Source organism: Caloenas nicobarica, chromosome 2, assembly GCF_036013445.1.
Source record: "Caloenas nicobarica isolate bCalNic1 chromosome 2, bCalNic1.hap1, whole genome shotgun sequence".
In the NCBI taxonomy this organism is placed as follows: Eukaryota; Metazoa; Chordata; class Aves; order Columbiformes; family Columbidae; genus Caloenas; species Caloenas nicobarica.
Window position 1 is genome coordinate 68,440,104 of NC_088246.1, and position 20,498 is coordinate 68,460,601.

The following is a 20,498-nucleotide window of genomic DNA, read 5'->3' on the forward strand; positions in this document are numbered from 1 at the left end:
ATAAGCCTCAAATCTGTGTGCCTACAACCACAATATAGACATGAGCCAAGCCACGGAAACTGCCATGTTATCAAAGTTGACAGATTGCTTTTTGTTCTGCAAAAAAGTTTATAAAAAAATGATCAGAAACCAGTGAACCATTCTCTTTGACCTTGAGTTATTCAGTACATCAGCCTCTTAGAAACGATCCTGAAAAAAGTGCTGTGCCCCAGCCAGATTTCTTGATAAAATCATAACTGGTGTTCATTATGCTCTTGTGTCCATGCCCTGTAAGGTCTGAAAGGGCAGAAGTGACAATACAGGCTTGACAAGTTTTCTACTTTCTATATGAATTCACTTCTACTGATATTATTCCTGTCCTTCTGGTCACACCTGTACGAAAACATACAAAATCATTTGGGGATCAGCTAGCCTTTTTGACCTAACCTATGTGAATTACTATGTTAAAACAGATTCACTGTTGTGTATTTCATTATTTAGCTAGGTTTAAGAAATTGCTTTCTAATATTTTTTTATCCATACATGGAAAATATCATTTAGTGTACAATGTGTTATATTCAGAAGTTTACCTCAATGTTACAGGATGGTGGACATATTTTCCAACTCTAACAACAGATGTATATATTCATAATTCATATTTTACATACTCTTTAGTCTTTTGTGTACTCACTGATTCTTTCTAAAAAAAACAGAACAAAGTTTTATGAGCCCATGCAATGTGTTTTTTGTCTAAAGGAGGAAAATAAAACTAAACACACCTTTACTAGTCATATTAATCTAGCAAATGACTGCAAACATTAAAGTGATCCTGTCTTCAGGATTATGGCAACACAAATAGTCATGGTTTAGTCAATTTTACATTTTAAGTAGAGACCAGATGATCTCCAGAGGTCCCTTCCAACTCTAAGCATTCTATGATTCTTATTTATGGAAAAATGCAAACATTTCCAAAAAACAGCATAGGATCATCATTAGATCTTCTGTCAACCTAATGGAAAATTATTTATTGAAGGAGATATTTTCAACTGAACCAAGGCCACCACAATTTCTTCCTTCTCACATCCCACATAATTTCAGCTACTAATAGAGACTCTTCAGACTCATATATTTTACAAAAAATACCGAATTGTATTCCATCTGGTACATTTGAGTTCTTGAATTTAGTTTAGGATTAATGTTTGTTATTCCTGTCATTTTTTGTAACAAAATCTGCCCCTTAGCAGAGGATAAATTATGCTAAATTTATTCTGAAGACTTTCACAAAGAAATCCTTAATTTCAAAAGAGGCCTTCAACACTCCATCTTGAGAGTCCTTAAATTTGGTATAGTTTGTAAATGCTCTGCCTCATTTAAGGTAGATTTTCATGTCTGAAGTTCATACTGAAATTTCATAATCTATATGTGGTGGGTATTTTCTAAGGATGTCACCGTAACTGATTAGAGGACTGTTTAACTGAAAAAGATTTTGTAGAACAAGAGTATCTGACAGAAACTTGGCCTGGAGTATCAGCCATATTTCAAATTAGATTGACACTACATAAGAAATAAAGTGATTGGTCACAAGGCACAGACTGATTTTGGATATATTTAGTTATTGCGCCCAGCTATGCAATTAAATAAACCAGAATGAACGACAAACTACATTTTAGTAATGAAATATATTTTTATATATATATGTTAAGCCCAGGACATTTATAGGCTTATATAGATATACCCAGGACTAGCCTGTCTGCAGTGCACTCTTTTCCTTTTTATAATTTGGTAAGATATCTGTGTGCTCTGTTGCACAACAGCAGTTTTGAAAGCATCAAGTTTTCCAGCATTCCAGAAAGAATAAAAAGAGCAGAAGTGCTCCAGAAGGTTCAGTGTGGTACCAACAGTGAGTGGTAAACAGTGCTGAAGTGCTTGCTGTGTGGGAGGGAGCACTCGTGTACCCACACCACACAAATTCACTGGACACACAAAAATTGCCCTCACTCTTTTACTTTAATCTATTATTCAGTCCTCCACTCCACTTCCAGTTTTTCAGATATTCCACGTTCCACATGGATTTTTAGCCCAGTGACCTGAGGTGCAGGCACGGCAATGAAAACAGCGGAAGATACAAGTTCCAAAGCAATCAGTGACCTGATTGACTGTGATGGCTTTGAAGGAGTGTACTTGGATTATCAAAGACAGATGAAGTTCAAGAAAGGGTCACCAAGAACCCACCTCAGGATATTTCAGTGTCCTTTTCTTCCAAAGCACATTTAATGGGCCATCATAAATGCCATGATTTGCAAATGATGGACAAGCTTAATCACCTCCATTATACAAAAAAAAAAAAAAAATCAAATGCTCATTAAAAAACTTTAAATGCATGCTGCAGGTATAAAAAAACCACAAGAATTATATTGACAAGTCTGTAGTGGGTTTTTTTTTCAAAAAAAAAAAAAAAAAAATCAGATTTACAACACTGGCAAGTTTTATTCCTGGAGTCTAAAATAACAGATACAGATAGCCAGAAAACACACTCAAGCAGAGCCTATCTATGCTAAGCAACAAATATAGTAAAGTAGTAAAACTTAAATGATTTCAGTAACATAATATCAGACCTGGATAGGTTCTTAATTTGCTATCTGTGTTAAGTCACCAACTATTAAATCTAAACCATGTTCTCATTTGAGGAAGTCTTGAACTGCCAAAGCCAAGTGGGATTTTTCTGAAACTATTATAATGGATTTTTGTGTTCTGCTGCATATATCCAATTTCAGGGATTAAGTTAAGGGCAATGCCTCCTTATGCCTACAACTGCCGGCACTGTTTCCAGCTCTAAGCGCACTGGTTCGTAAAGTGTATTAAAAGTCTGAATTTAAAAAGGAGAAAAATTTCCAGTATTACAGAAGCTACCTAACTGTAATTCAAGTAAAAGTTACAAAAAGACGCAGCTAAAACTGCTTCCGTGGTTCTTCCACTTCATTCTGAGCCAATTAAGAAGACAGAACGACCCAGAGAGGTCCCTTCCGTATGAGCTTATGTGAATGGGTTCCATAGGCCTCTATGGATTTGGATGGAGCTGTTAACAGAAAGCAGCAGGCCAAAATCAGTAACAGTATCTGCTGAAAATGTAGCACACAAAATTTTTCCAAGGACTAATAAGCTCTGGAGAGTAGTACTCATGCCAAATCTGCAATAACTAACAAGCTCAGGACAACAATGGGCTGTTCAATCCGTTCAAGGCCATCATGATCGACGCCAGACAAAGAGACTCAGACCACATCCAAGGGGGTGGTGACTCCTGCATGCAGATGAAGACTGCAGAATTACATTTATATTAATACCTAAAAGAACAAAGATCCCTCTGAGGGACTTTCCAAGCACCCAGCTCGAAGCCACAGGCCGACCCTCCATGTCTGAGGGCACGGCCCGGACCGGCCTCCAGCTGCTGCTCCGCCGGGAACCACCGGTGAGCGTGCGAGTGAACGCCGGTGACTAAATGAACGTGTTGTGCAAATAGTTATCTGCTTTTAACAACAATGGTTTGGTTCTACTATTAACAGCTTAATGAGTAAAAGGTGTTTGAAAACATTTTTGTTGCTCTCTCTGCCTCACTTCAAATCCCTATCAGGGAAGAGGGAATTTACAAAACAGTCCTTAAACTTGCTGTACCATTCTAAATTGAAGCCCCAGATCAGAGTACATAACTCACAAAGCAAACAGTTGCAAAATTTCAGCTATTTTTTTCCCTCATGACACCTGCCTTATGATTCCATCCTTGCAATTAATGGCAGAGGCTTCCAATATACTCCATGCTTGTGTGTATTCATGCAGTTTGTAGTGTGCTTTAAATGTAACAGAAGTAAAATAAATTTCTGCATTGAGTTTATCCTGATGCCATTTTATATAAAGTCCTCTTGAAGAGCAATGTCATAATCTTGAAAATTTCAATGAACTGAGTTTATGTAGGAAATACAGAAAAATGATATACTCTTCTGCATTTTTATAAGCAATTGCAATGGATGCTAAACCATAAAAGCCTACAAAAACCACAGAAACAAACAAACAAACAGCAAAACAAACCTCCATGACACCACTAAACGCATTTCACTAAACTACATTTTCATTTTTTGACTTTCCGAGAAAAAGATTGATAGTGAAAGAATAAATTTACCTGAGATGCTGATTACATACATATTTATACTGGAGGTAAAAATTGTTTTCTCCCTTAAAATCAAAGACTATTCCACCTTATCTACAGAGAGTACCTTCTTTCCCCTCTATTCAGCACAGGAGTATGTGGTATACAAAACTCCTGATGCTATTTCAGCTTCCTTGCAAGTAAAACCTCCGAATTCCATCAGGGTTTCCAGATGGACTCAGAGGGGAAGGAGGATGTATAATGAATGCTCATGGATGCTACAGGTCTTACAGGCCTACACTTTACTAAAAGTATTTTATTTTTTTTATATTGGATGGCCAACATGGTTACAAGTATCAACCCACAAAATTATATGATGTTGGTGTTTTCAGAATCTTTGCAAATTCTGTAACTATCTCTGGCTTGACAGTGAAGTTTAGTAAGAACTCTGCCTCTTCCTCCACATGTATATTGTCCACTTTCTATTTTCCAGTGTCTATTAATTCTCTTTTACAACAACATGGCCTAGACTGAATCTATAGCTCTACATTCACTTCAAGATGCTCAAATTTTCAAACTCAATTTGTATAAAGTTTATGAGGAAGCTGTTGGTAATTTTCATTCCAATCAGTTTCTGCTGTAAAAACAAAATTCAAAAAAGTAGAACACCAGCTTGGTCTCCCAAGAGTATTTCCTGTCTGGCTTTGAATTTTGACTTGCTTTCTCAAGAAAAACAGTTGTGCTCCTCGAAAGCATAAGATTTCTATTCTACTAGGTGCCTGAAGTACACACCAGATTTAAGATTTAAGAGCCATGGCTCCAGGCTGGAGTCAAAATGTTCTTGTCCTTCTTGGGGGTCTGACTCTGCACAGCCCAGCTGTGACTGTGCAATTTAACTCGTTCTCCGGATTCAGCTATGAACTGAATTTTCAGCAGCTCCATAGGCAGATCAATTACAGCTTTCCAAAAGGGTATCACTTATTTTAAAACCTACTGGCTCAACCGTCTCCCACAACAAGAAAAACAGATTTTCATTTCAGCACCTGGTCAAATAACTTAAAATGGTTTGAACTTGAGCTGAATCTAGCTTTAAAATAAAACTGTCTTTAAGCTTTTGTAAAATTCTATTTAGCAGCTTTGTCTAACCACACACACACACAAAAATCTATTCACAGGTAATTACCCTTCCTTGAATTCATTGCACAAACCCACAGTTCTGGCTGCACATCGAACGGTGAGCACTGTGGTAGATTTAAAGATACAGTATAAAAGAAGTCAAATGTTTTAATCATCTTTACAGCAGGGAAAAAGGAAGGACCCAGCTTTCATAAGTCAGCGAGTTTATGTAGTTCCTGGAAAAATAGGAAGAAAAATATGCAAAACTATTTGTAAGAATCCAGAAAGCAATACAAAGGGCCAAGACTGATTAGCCTCTAACCAACAGCTATATCAATCAAAATGAATCTCATCAGAGAATAACTGGGCTTGTAGATAAGAGAAATCATAGCTATCTTGATGGTTTGTAGGGCTTTCTGCATTACCTCACACATTCTTCTTCTCATAAAAAACATAAGGAAACATGGTGTAAATAAAACCACTAGGGAGCAAGTACAAAACTTGCTGAAAAATATTAACTTGGAATACTTTGACGGTTCAATGACAAATATGAAGGATTATATATTGATTTTTCCTTCATCGTCTGCCTCCCCCTCTAGCTTTCACATTTTTAACTCCCTAGTCTCAAACTTGCCATAAAAGTCTTCACTCAGGTCTTCATTCTGGCAGAGTAGCAAGCAGAAAATAAAAGCACACTGCTGAAAAAACAAAGTGCAGTACAGAGGTTCAGCAGTCAAACTCAGACATTAATCAGTCTTGGCTTCTTTTACACATAAAGTACATTCTGCATGTTACACCACGCATTATTGCATGTGTTGGGGGTGGTGTCAAGGGCCAAGCATCTTTGATACACCAGAAGCAGTTATCACAGCTGCATCTAATTCCTGGGGCATGTAATGCCATTTAGTCACAGAACTTAACAAGGGAGCTCAAAGGCAGTGGCGGTGGACCAGAGTAGCAGTACTGTTGAATAAGTGGCATTGTTCCTTTTCCTAATCTCTTCTCCTTTTCTCCCATCTCCTGATCTCCCCAGCTCTCTTCCTTAATTTTAGAAAAAGAATATCCCTACATATTCCCATTGTACGATCTTTGGATTGGCTGCCATTAAGCTAAGGCAAGAAGTATTACTGATTCTGCTGTGCCTGTGAGTATTAGAAACAAGGGAGATAGTCCCGACCTTTCTGGGCATTTGAATCACATTAACTAAACAACATCATCCAAAGTTGCACTCTCTCACCTGCAAGTACTTAACAGTGCAATTGGTTCTCTGGCATATCAGAGAGTGCATTAAACTCTATAAAGTTATTTCTAAATCCATCCCAGATAGCAGATGAATACTTTCCTTGCCCTAGCTCTGACCCTGGCTTCCCTAGGCACATTGTGCCACATCACTACCCACTAACACCTGAAGCACATGCTCAAAGGCAAGAGAAGCCCTCAGTTGTCGTCTCTCCTTACTGTCTGCTCAAGAAGGAGCCTACTCACCTTTTCTTTAATGGTACAACTGCAAGGTACAGCTGTGCTCCCTTTGTGAACAGAGCAAAAGGTGTCCCTTGCACAGGCGATGCTATTCTGGTTGCTGTCCTGCTGCTTGGAGCTGAGAAGCGCTGAAGGAGAAGGCAGCTAATACTGCCTGATGCAGGACAGGAATGTGGTTATTTCTCAATCAGCCAGGGCCAGCTTGGTGATGCAGAGACATTTAGTTATTTTGAATAGGTAAGAGCACATGAGCGACCACAGAAGATTCAGCTGTTTGTGACTAGAGATTCAGAACTACAAAACTTACATCTACCTAGCAAAGGAGGAATTAAACATCATACTGTATCTGCTGGTATTCAAGAATATCTGTTTCTAGTGCCTTGCAGAATTTTAATTGGTGAAGAGAGAAATGAACAATCTACAGCCAGTCATGAAAGGGTGTCAGGAAAGTTTTTGGAGATCTCTGAGAAGAAGCAAAAGCAAAGGAGCCTAAGAAAAATAAGTAACCCTCATAAAGGCATAAAATATAAGGTGGTTGGTTTGCTCCCACAATAATGGTCAAATACAACTTGTCTGGCAGACAACATTGAGAAGGTTCATATGGCATTATGCTATCCTTACAGTAAAAAAATCCCTTAGTGCATTATGTCATGTTCCTACAGTTGGTAAATAAGCAGTGACAGACCTAAGCGTTGATTTGATTAAATGGAGTGGGATAAAATGTCTGATCATAGATTTTTTTTTTCCTAGTAACGATGGGTACATTTAAGAGATAAAACACCCAGTATATAGTTGGACAAGTTTTTAGATTCAGGAAGAGTTTTGCCTGGGCACAATATTGGGGGGTGGATGGACAGCAGAGGGGCAAACCACCTGCAGTGTGGTTGGATGGACATGGCATGTTTGTACAGAATATAGGCCTGTCCGTCCTTGAACCAAAACCAACTGCGAGGCTAGGGCAACTGCTGCTTGGGATGAAGGCTGCTGAAAACTGAGCTTTTGGAGACTCCGTGGACATTTCAGATATGAGACAAAGTCTCATGTCTTTGTCCACCATGGACATGGCAAGCCCACCAAGCCCTTTATGTACTGAAAGACTTTAGTAACTCCCCACTATGTACCATAAGTGAAAATAGCCTGTACCTACTTCTATTTCCGAAGCAAATTATTTTTGAGATCAAACAGTAGTTCAGTTACGAAGTTTGTAACTTGGTTATTCACCTCAGTATAGTAAGCACAGTGCTTAATACAACTAATGCAGAGGAAAACATTTAAGGAGACACTCTTCAGAGGAATTAAAAGAAAGGTTCAGTAGCTGACTGGCAAAATTTTCTAGCTGGGAGCAAGATAATTATTTTATGATATATAGAAAGAAAGAAGGAAAGCGATTGTTGGAGAAAGTGAATATAGAGTCTTTTACCTAGACATCACCTTTAAAAATATAATAATTACACCAATAATTGAAACTTAATTGATTACATTATTGAAAATACATATAGAAAGACTGGAACCCACACTGCAGTTGCAGGCAGTGTAATCATGAAGCTGCAGTCACATTACTGCTCTCAAACCAGCTGCCATCTCCTGTTCTCAGTAGAGATGAACCTAATTGTACCTTACTACAATCTCTATTTTCAAAATAGCTATTTGCTCATGTTGTTTCTCTGTGACAGAAATCAAGCTTGTCCTGAGATGAGGGTGTCCATTAACGCTTTCAGAAATTGTGATGGACCCGATCTCAAGGACAGAGAGAGAAATCTCCTCAGAAGCCCCCAGACAAGTAATAGTGACCTTGAAACAATGATGGACAGAGAAATTAAAATTATCAAGAACATAAGGTGCTACAGATCCCTAATTTTAGAGAAAAAAAGTAATTTTTATGCTTAGAACATTCTGACCCTTTGCAATGAAGCTAAAGATAAAATCCCTCCCAGACACATCTAAATAATATCTCTTACATTGCTTATTAAAATATTTATCTGACTAGAATCTGTAATTTGAGTTACACAACTATCTGCACTATCACTGTTACGATTGAATGCAATAGGAAAATTGAGAAATCCAGATCCATAATAATTACCATCATAATCATCTACAAAATAGCATTTCATAGTTAACATACTTCAGAGTGAAAATTTTCTACATCCAGACTCCCCTCTGAAACAAAGTATTCAGCAGTAGGTGGATAAAATGGGGGTAAAAGCCAAGAAAAACAGAATTTTGGAGTAGCATTTAACTTCTGAACAATATCTTGGCTTGTTTTTCATGTACATGAGTCAGCATCACTGCAATTGCTTATTAAAAAGCAAAATAAAACACAAATAAACAAAACACAACAAAAAACTATGCCTAGTTTTGCTTAACTGTGCTCTAACTTCTCTCTGAACTGGAAACAACATTTATGGTAAGCGTAATTGATGGCTATGAAATGATGAGACCATTTAGACAGATGTCTGATTCTCCATGGACATTTTTTCTCCAGTAGAAACAAGGAAGGCCTGCAGCCTTAACTGTCTTTTCTGAATTTATGGTGGCAGAACTGTCCATCTGGATTAGTGTCATCTGCCATTTTAGAAAAATATCAGTGCCTGTAAGGCTTTCAAAGATAAATTATCTATGTGAAGGGAAGATTCTATGTTGACCTACTGATTTTTTTTCTATTAAGATAAACTCAAATGAGGGTTTTCTCCAACAAGGCAATCCTATTTTCAACGTCCATCAAAACTATCCACTAAAAATTTAAAAGCACTAAATGATACTATGCTGAATACTCCAGAGAATATTAATTTTAGTCCCTAAAAGTTGTAAGGGCTTCCTAAAAAGAGTAACTTAAAAGGAGCTCACAAGGCAAATATGTAATTATTGCAGCTGTGATATTTGGGCAGACTCACTGGAGCTGTCTTAAGCCAGAGCTGGAGAAGTAGAACTCACTAAAGTGGAGCAGTTTGCAAACAGCAATAGATCTGTCCATTGCAGCATTATTATAAACCTGAAATTACACAGCAAATACACCCGGTCTTCAGAAAAAAAAAAGACGAGAACAGAAATTGTCAACTTGCTCACTGGTTCAGCATCTGTAGTTAAATAATACAGCCAAAATTATTTTCATAGAAATAGATCCTACCAACAGATCCACTGCAGAGGATAATGTTATGAACATCCTGTAAAAGCACAAGCTCGCAAGTTCAGGCTGGTAATATAGTGTACCCCAGGTACACTCAGATGCCTGCATGTAACAGCTGTATGTCACTTTATGTGCTATTTCTTTCCCTATGCAAATGTACTAAAATGAATTAATTAAAAGTAAGATGACACAAATAGTATTTTATTCAAGGATGAAGGGGTAAGAGAGGATAACATTGATGGTAAGGTGCTACTTAATTTTTCTAGCAGGGAAATATACGCAAGTTATTCTTGGCAAGGAATGACAAGTGAAATGCCTGTCCAGCCTTGGTAATGCAGGAAAGACCATCAGCTTCTGTCTAGAAGTAATGTGAATATGAACCATAAGAGATTAGCACAAGTTCTTCCTGCTCTGTTTGACTAGTTACTCTCTATTTCTACAAAGAGATAAAAGAACAAAGGATCTCATAACACAGGATTTTTGAAGGACTACAGGGGGAAAAAAAAAAAAAAGAGAGAGAAACAAAATCTATTCATTACAGATTTTCACCTGCCCTGGATTAGAGGCCCCATCTTCTTTGAAGGTTCTAATTCACTGAAAGCAATAAGTACTAGCACTACAAATAAGAAGAAAGAATGTAAAACTGGGTTAAAATGACATTACCATTTTCCAAGTAACACTCCTAACCACAGAACAGCTAATGTTCTTTTAATAATTTAGCTCTTTGCATACTGTCTTCCCATAGCACTCAGTTAAACAGAAGAGGGTATATTAACTTAAGCTCTTTGCACCTCCTGTGAAAATAGCACGCTTAAAAACTTGTGGATGAAAGAATGCAAAACTGAAACATAAATCAATGCTTTGATTTTTAAGCTTACTAACTTCCAAAAATTACATTTCTGTTTTTTTTTTTTTTTCATTTACAAAAGTTTGCAAAAAGCATTTGAAACAAAAAAGAAATAATTCAACAGTGTGACTTGGTTACACTAAGTGGACTATTTCTACAGCGGCTATTTATTTTTGAAAACTCAGGATTTCCCATTATGAGATAGCCTACAATAATTGAGCAGTCATTGCTCAAGCTGTACAATAAAATAAACTGAAGAAGTCAAATCTCATTTTGTCTCTTCAGCAGCTGATACATTCTATGGAATTTGTAGTATATACTGAGAACAAGCAGAAATACTTTGTTTAGCTTTCAGATTTATAAGCAAAGGGATATAAGTACTGATACGTAGTTTTGACTTTGTGTTGGAGTACTAAGATATATAAATTGAAAGAAATGGCTTTTTTATTTAAACTGATTTACATTGTAGGCCTACATTCTTACACTGAAAGGAAATATAAGTGTTATTTATGCCTATAATAATGAGATAGTAATGAATTGAATTACTGCACAGGTACCAGTCTTGTATAGTTTCTTGTTGTGAGATTCAGATCACAAAAATTACAAATTCAATTCTTTTTAAATAAATCAAACCAAGCCTTCAGATGTGTTTGCTGTTATTAATGCTTATAAATATCTATTTATATCAACCAAAATACAGTCAACAGCCTTCTACCATCTCTATCAAACCAGACTGTTATCATTGTGGGAATCTGAGGTGACAATGTTGGTAGTCAGGAAGGGTTACACTTCTCACTCAGAAAGAATGAAAGAAAACATCTGAAAAGTGAAAGATTAAATGCCAATTTTATCATTGGCCTTTAACATGCAGGCTGAAGGAAGCCAAGTTTATAAGCAGTGTATAAGGAGAGTCTCGAGAAGAAGTTGCCTGCAAATTTAATATTTGACAAATAAATCAGAGATTATCTTTGCTCAATTATTACTACTTTGCATAATAATTCACAATAAGCTTGAGATTGCTGGAGTCAGAAAAGTTTTAAAATGGAAAAAAACCCAATATGCATAATCAATCAGCTAACGCTCTTGGTACTTATTCAGCCCAAACTTGATAGAAAGAAGACATGACTTCAGTATAACAATTATTTAACCCTTCCTAACAATCTGAACAGTAATTTATATATGAAAATGCATTCAGTGATCTAGGTAACCTCTAAAGGCAATTTAACAATCATTTCACTTATTGGACTGAAAAAAAACTTTAACTGAATTGTAGCATAGCTCTGCAGAAAGTCTACATTTTCATTACATGCTTTATGTATTTAAAGACATTTGAATACACCATGTACTGTGGCACAAAAAAATGGATCTTACCACTGCAGCTGGAACTTGATGCATTTTTGCAGCTGGGGTTCCTGGGCGTGGGTAAAATTGATTAATAAACAAGCTTGGAAACCTGTACTGTTCCACAAGTTTCATTGTTTCTTGAAAATCTTCATCTGTCTCTCCTGGAAAACCACAGATGATGTCTGTAGCAATTGTTATACCAGGCACTCTGTAAAGAAAGCAGAAAGGAACACTGAACTAAGGAAATGGAAGAGTCTTGCTCCCTTAAAAGCTAGTGTGTGTGGACTTATAACTCTTCAACTTTATCTACAGAAATTGAGACCTAAAATGGTCTTTGGAAAAAAAATAATGAGAATTTAATACCATTGCTTGGTAATGAAAAATGCACTTGGTACTCAGCCGAGAGCAAACGAAACAGAAGAAAGATATTGCAGCAACTATTCAATTACGATTGTGACAGAAAAGAAAAACATCTGGACCAACTCCTCTTTGATTCAAAATTAGAGGTGATCAGCAGAGCTTGGAAATTTATTGAATTCTGATCGCTTAATCCACAAAATTTATAACTTCTAAGACTTAGTCATTAGAATTTGTAAACTACTCTATGTTTTATAAGATGCTGCTATCAAGGTAGAACGGGATATCCAAAAGAGGGGAGTGACATGCCATATAACCTAGCCGTTTGGAACAAAATTGGCTTTAGAGCCAATACATCTCATAGTCACAAGTTCATGTCTATAACAACTCAGTATTCCATAACATCAGCATATGCCCTGCTTTAAAAGGAGAACAAAATACTTAAGGTTACAAACTCATGAGCACTGAGCTCTGTTGTTATTCAGCAAGGTCAACATTTCCTGACTGTTCCCCTCAGACTAATAATGCAGAACCCCACAAAAAGTAGCTCAGGAGAGGGCAGCAAACAGGCCACAGGTTGTGCCGAAGGACTCACAGCAGGGGGTGACATCAGGGGGCCTCAGCTGAAGTTGTGCCACAGTAACAGTCTTAGACATGGTGGTCACACATCACTGAGCATTTTCCCCAGCAGATGTTGGAGTGGCTATCCCTGCTAGGGTCAAGGCTCGCACCCAGACTGAGCTTCAGACCGTGGATGCAGCCCTGGAAGTGCGAGGCTGCATGGAGTCCCTGGGGGCCCTCTCTGAGGCCAGGGGAGATGGCCTTCTGTCCCACAGGAGCTGTTCCACCTCGAAGGAGCTGTGCCTCCAAGTGGAGGAGTTATGGGAGGATGTCAACAGGCATCACAGAAGAGAGGAAGAACATAGATTCTTCTCTGCAACTCAAGAGCCTGAAGACCCTCAGCCCCCATCTACGGTAGAGAAACAGGTAGTGTCGATCACCACTACCAAGGGAAGCCAAACCTCTAGAGATGGAGGGATGGAAGCAGCTCACTTCTAACACCAAGAGGAAGGATCTTGCCCCACCTAAGGGCTTACAACTGCAAAATAGGTTCCGTGTCCTCAAAGTCAAAGAAAAGCCAGATGTGCCGACAAGCAAAGTATTTGGTCCACCTAACCCCTAAACCACGCAAGACTAGGAGGAAGAAGCAGCAAGTCATTGTAACAGGGGACTCCCTGCTGTGGGGGACACAGGCACTCATCTGTCAACCCAACCAATCATCTTGAGAGGTTTGTTGTCTGCCAGGGGCCAGGACCTGGGATGTTGTAGGGCTCATCTGGCCCTCTTACTACTACTCCTTGCTGTTATTTCATGCAGGCACAAATGATACTGCGACTGGAAACGTGGACAATATCAGAAGTGACTACAGAGCTCTGAGGGGCAGTAGTGAAAGGCATGCGGGCTCAGGTGGTGTGCTCCTCATCAGGAAACACTTTTTTACTGAGGGCGACTGAGCACTGGCACATGTTGCCCAGGGAGGTGGTGGAGTCTCCCTTCTTGGAGATGTTCAAAAGTTGTCTGGATATGGTCCTGGGCAGCCTGCTCTAGATGGCCCTGCTTGAGCAGGGGGGTTGGACAAGATGACCTCCAGAGGTCCCGGCCAAACTCAGCCCTTCTGTGATTCTGTGACACTGACCAGAAGAATGAGTCCTACAACCAAGAGATTACTGCATATTTACAGAGCACTCTATGGGACCCAGGAGATGTCAACTCGGTTTTCCAAATCTGACACTAACCAGCTGGATGACCAAGTGCCCTATGAGAAACTGTGAAACCACAGAATTGGTTTGTATCCAGCCTGCTGGCATAAAGCGCAAATACTGATTAACCTCTTCGGCAGAGGCAGAAATGTCTAGTGCTCACAAGTGCTCAGTGCTCCCTACTGACACAGATGAGACTGTTTCCACAACACAGAGTCGATTCTACACTATCAGTAACAATGCTAAACTGGAGAAAATATGATTTATGAGGAAAACTAAGAACTCTATAAAGATACTGGTGGTATCTGACTTAAAGGTGGCCCTGTTTCAAATGGGGGAATAGATGAGATGACTTCCAGAGATTCCTTCCAACCTAAATAATTCTACAGTTCTCAAGTAGGCTACAGGCAAGGGAACTGCTGGGACAGATTCTTTCAGGGCTGAACGGCATAAAGACCACTGTCACAAGCAAAGCTCACACCTGAGCTTGACAAGGGGTCTCCAACCTAAAGAAATGGCTGGAAGGCTTCTATTTCCTTCATCAAGGCAAGAGACAGCAGAACTGTAAATACAAACACAAGTAATCCAAATGACATTTATAAAGCATTTGAATGGCCAAAGAGAACTATAATTCCTTATTAGAGAGTACATCACTGCAGAAAAAATACTGCCGTGGTCACAGTGGGTGAAGAAACTTGAGTTTGAATAGCTGAAAGAAAAACCTCCTGCAACAATGAGTTCTACTGGAACAGGAGAATCTGTTGGCAAAAGACCCAAGAAAGGGGAAGCAGAGAATATTGTTCTCAGTAATTTGATTAGGTGCAATATTAGAGCATGCATAGTCTATATGCGCCACAGCAACCTTCATACAAACAGTATACGGTAGTAAATATTCTTTGTGACTTTTTTTTTTAAAAACTTAAAAGAAATCCATTTTTTACCAATGTATCAGAAATGAACCTATATTAAAGCAAATGTCTTGGCCTCCTTTTTACACGTCTGTATATATAGTCAGCTGCACAAAAATTTATTAGACATTATATTATTAGAATCTTCTTTCACCTTTTCCTTACAAAAAATCCTCACAAAAGAAAACAAATTCTTTCAATCCCTTTTTGAGCTCATGAATTCAGACTCCATCATTTAAGATGAAGTTAAAACATGGCATTTGAATGTCAAATCAAAACCAGTATAAAACTGAACATTTTCAAGGACTTGGTCCAATAATCATAAATGGGAAACACAAGCTGAATATTGCACAGAACAGCGAAAATCCCCAGAGCTCTTGGCTAAGCAGCCTCAATTACCATTGCTTTCTTAAGACTGACAAACTGCAAGACATGAAGTTCTGCTTGATATCAAGTACCAATAAAATTTGTTAGCTTTAAGGACTGAGTGAAGAGAGGATCACTGTATTCTGCAACATGATTTTGTTCACATCGCAAATATCTTCTGCAGTAATGGTAAGCTCATGGAAGAAAAAGTACACTACTTTATAAATGAATATCACATAACATCAGCTGCCATTTCTCAGAACATGAACAGAACATTCATTATCTTTGACAAAACCATTATAATGAAGTTATTTTAACCATTTTAATGACACTATTGGCAACAGTCAAAGCATTTATTACCAATGGTAGTAGTAATACTATCCTTTATAAAGGTTTGGTTGTTTCTATAGCAACATGAATTATAAGGTCCAATCAAGCTAGATACAATAAGATATGCTTTTTTTCTCCATAACACCAGTTGTCATTCAGTTAAAAGGAAATTACACATTTTAAAAATTCATAAACTCTACAAATGTCTGAACTCCATTTGGTGATAAGGTGTTAATTATCTTAGTAATTAGATTTCTTCCTGGATGGAATTATTACACACAAAGAAAAGCTAGGGTATGAAAAGAGAATAAGGACTGCAGTGTATTCAGCAACAGCAATTAATTACAGTTCAATCCAGTATGACTGTCTAAAATATGACATAGCATAGTGCGTTTTTATACCACTGTTGATTATGTTGTTTAAAAAATAGTTTTAAAAGGGCGAAAAGCATGAGATTTCCACTCCGAATAAGATCCAGTTACTCACGAAAATCAAGCTCTTAGACTTTATCATAGCACTGATGAAGAAAAATAAGTACAATATGCAAAACATAATTTCTTAGTGAAAAAGAGATTAAAAATACATAATTGCAGAAAAATACAGAACACCTATACACTTGAAAATTAAAGCGACCTTCATTCTGACAGTGTGAAAGCAAGCAGTACAAAATTCCTTATTATTGAGTATATTCAGATTATGTTTAAAAAATTGTCCCAGCTATGAAATGTGATGCAAAATTACACCAGAACAATTTTTCATGCATCAGTAAATATAAAATTATTTTTTGAAATTAGATGCAGTTTATCTGTTCTGAAGTAAACAAAGAAAAAACTGCTGAACATCCTCAGTAAGCATTTTGTAACATTTATTACATAAATGCATTTGCAGTAGGCCTAAAAATTAAATTGCAGCAAATATTTTCTAGAGAAGAAAATATTAGTAGGGAAGCTCCAGCTCCACAACACATTGTTCAGCGAATACACGGTGGTCCTTATGGAAGAGAAAATTATTTTTAAAACCAGGAAGTTGCTTCAAACATACAGAAGTCTAGGTGCTCCTTACACCTTAGCTGATGGAGGTGGTCAGTCTGTTTCAGTACTTCTGAGAATAAAATGACTTAAACTTTGCCAGCCATTTCAAACCCTCATAATCCTGACAAACGCCTAGAAAGACTGTGTGCAATCATTTTTCCTGGCAAACATAAATCTTTCAGGATATTTTCTCTGAAGGCATACCATTGTCTCCATTCACTTAACTTTAAAAACCAAGAAAAAACAGAGTCCTAAGTTGACTCTCAGTTGGAACACTTTACAATAAAATTGTGGAATTTCAGAAAAAGATGAATTTGGGGAATAATTAATGCCATATATAAGATAATACAACCCTAATACTTAGAGTTTGTCAACATTCTTTCCATTGTGTCCCTCTATGTAGATAAATCCCTTCTACCTGCTCAAGCAGATTTATGGTCTGTCATCCTGAACCAGCCCAGCAATACAATCACCATCATGTTGGGCAGTTCTGACCATCCAAAAACAAGCAACTGCTTCATCTTACAGTAAAGAAGTGTCCATTTTGGTGTGATGCTGTAATTTCCAGGTGTGCTGGTCCTTATCATTAACAAGTGCTGATAGGACAGATACCCGAAATCTCACAGAAAGGAGGAACAAATGTGTTTCAAAGGACACAGAAGAGATCCAACATCTCACCCTCTACCTGAAGAGGAACCGAGTCAGCCTTCTGGGTCAGAGAAAACAAAAAGTTGTTCTGTCTCCCAAAGGAGCGGCTGATGCCTGGAAGTGAAGTGGTGGGTAAGTACAGAATGTGCTGTGGGTAACTGCGGCCCTGAGAATTGCCTCCTCAGAGCTCACAGCTGTCTGAGTTAGCTCTAAACAAGTTCAGAAGAATAAATCAGTCCAAGGTGTTTGCGTAGGTATCTGTGTTGCATATTACTAACCAGCACGCAGGGCAGGCAGACCCTCACAGTGACACATCTCCTGCTCTTTTCTGCCCAGGGGACTTGGCTACCAATCACAGAATGTCCTGAGTTGGAAGGGACCCACAAGGATCATTGAGTCCAGCTCCTGTCCCTGCATAGGACAACCCCACAGTTCACACCAGTGTTAGAGAAAAGAGAAATTGGACTGGCCGTAACAGTAAGGTACAGTAGATATTACAGTGACAGCTACCACAAACTGATTCACCAACAGAGGGAAGCTGGAGAACTCTTGATGGAAGGTAAGTTGGGAGTGAAAGGCAAAATCCCTAGTAATTTGAGATAAAAGTGTCGAGCTGCTAAAAATAAAACAGTAAAAACCCACCTATTTTCACAGAGCAAGATGTCTATGAAAACCAGTAGCAAAAGCGTGAAACTTGCGAGGATTCAGGTGTTACACAGATCATTTCATGTGGCTTTAGTTGAACAAAATATTTCCTTTAGCAATAACCATTACAAAGGAAATGCAATGCTCAGGGAAGAAATTATGTAAAGAAGCTAAAACTCATCAGCACTTTCACTTACTCATTTGACCACCTGAAATTCTTTTGCATGATCGCATATTCTTCCCACTTTCCTTTCAGCAATTAACATTTAAATCCAGCAATGACTTAAAGCCACCAACTCGCTCTTAAACAGGATCACTCACCTCCACCCCTCCCAGCATAATAAAATACTAGATTAGAATAAATAGCTATATGAATATATTTAAAACACTGTATGTTCTTACAAAAGGGTACAAGAACTCCCTGGGAAATCTAGAGTACGGTCAAAACAAAAAATGCAGTGACCTAGCAATCTCTTGATTCATAAATTAGAAATTTGCATTGAAAAATGTTACCAAAAAAAAGTAGAATTCTTACAAAAATGAAAACAGTTTTCTTTTAAATGTTATTTCAGCCTCATATGTTATATTTTAGAACCTTTCTGAAGTATACGCCCATTTAGGGAAAGTGCAAATGAAATGAAGTTAATGGATGAAATAATTTGAAGGTACCTGAGAGCTGGTCTTTCAAGCATATTTACAGAACCGAACAGGCATCTCAACGTGCCATTTTGTGTTGGAGCTGAAGGAGATGAGGTCAGGTCCCCATGACCACACAGTCCTCCATAAGCCTTTCACCCCCTTCCCCCCACTTCTTTTTTCCCTACAAGGCCTGGTCTTGTGGGATTTCTGACTTGCACTTGAATTGCTCACCAAGGAGTCACACGAGCTGGAGCGAGCACAAGAGAAACAGAGCGCCCAGCTGGAAGCGCTGCCTCTTTCAAAGGCTGGTAACAACATGAAACTTCACTCTGCCCCTCTCCTGACTATATGGAGATGAGCCTGAGAATTAAGCCACGGGAAGATGCCCACACTTTTAGAGGTGGAATCAGCCAACTTCTGATCTAAAATCCCCCTGCACTTCTCTCTCTCTACATGGACTATGAATGGGCCACAGCACAATAGACTCTTAATTTAAGTGTCTGGACTTCGGGGAGTGAACCTGAACATAATTTCTAAAGCAGGGGGGTTTTCCATCTTTTCCAGTTTATGATTTGCCCTAAATTATGCAATGGATGAACAGATTTCTAACAAATGGATATCCACTGACAATGTTTTTCTTAGTAATCTTTTCCATATGTGTTTAAAAGCAGTCCAGGATCTACAAGTTCAAAACCTCTATGGCAGAAAAAAAAGAGCTCTTTTAAACACTCATATCAATTGCTCAACTGATTTACAGATGGAGTGAAACTAGAAAGTATCTCAGTTCCATGACAATAGACATTTCATTAACATTTCTGTGTGAAGCCTTTTAAATGATAACAGACCGAGCCTTATAGCTAGATATAAACTATCGTTTCGTAAGACTGCTTATCTTATATATCTGCTTATGCAGATATATATATATATATATATATAATGAACATTCATATTTAAGAAAATGTTGTAAGAAAACGAGCAGTACTATCAAGATCACCACAGATCTTGTAAGTTCTTAAATGAAATTCTATCTAAAGCTGCCATTTCCTTTCCCAGTGTTAGTTGCTCTAGACACAATGACACCTTTAAAATAATCAGGGCAAATAGTGGGAGATCTTGCAACTGTAGGGTAAGTAAGGAAAATCCAATCACAGCTTCTCAAGAAATATATTTAAAATAGTATAATAAAATTTAGCAATAAAAGTATTAATGGCAAGACAGGACAGACATTTCACAGACTGCAATAGGATCTAAAAGAACAGAGAGATGGCCAGATATTGGAGTGAACATGGCCAAAGAGTCAGACCTCAATAAAATAAATATAAATAATGTAAAAGTAGTATCCATATCCACTCTTCTACAGTTAGTATTAATATCCTTGACTTCAAGCTTTAAGTCTGAGGGACCTTATGTTTGCTTCTATTAAACTGTCCATGAGACTGAGCCAACTGAAAAGATGAATTTACTGCATTTTGTTCGAATTTCTATTAAATGTGTAATAAACTACTGGAAAAAAAAAAACCTAAATGTATACTACATCCAACAGTGTCAGATACAATCACATACTGAGAGAAATGGGTGAAAGCAGCGCCCTCACTCTCCAAAAAAAAAAATCTGCTTATATTCAGTGCAAGAAAAAAGTTTATTCAACAAACTATCATGCTTAATTATTTTTAAACTGTGTTGCATATTAGTCATTCAGACCTTCTGTTTTGATTAGTTTTACCAAATTTAGACCTGTTTATGGTGTATATATTTCTATTAAATACAATAGCATGAGATTCCACTCT

At 37.8% G+C, this 20,498-nt stretch overlaps 1 protein-coding gene across 1 annotated transcript in view; it reads right to left on the reverse strand.

Moving 5' to 3' along the window:
• Positions 1-20,498, reverse strand: part of CDKAL1 (CDK5 regulatory subunit associated protein 1 like 1) — a 417,324-nt gene that overhangs the window by 99,875 nt on the left and 296,951 nt on the right. Inside the window, exon 12 of the mRNA XM_065628520.1 lies at positions 12,055-12,235. Within this exon, the coding sequence (XP_065484592.1) occupies positions 12,055-12,235 (181 nt within the window). The remainder of the gene's footprint in view (positions 1-12,054; positions 12,236-20,498) is intronic.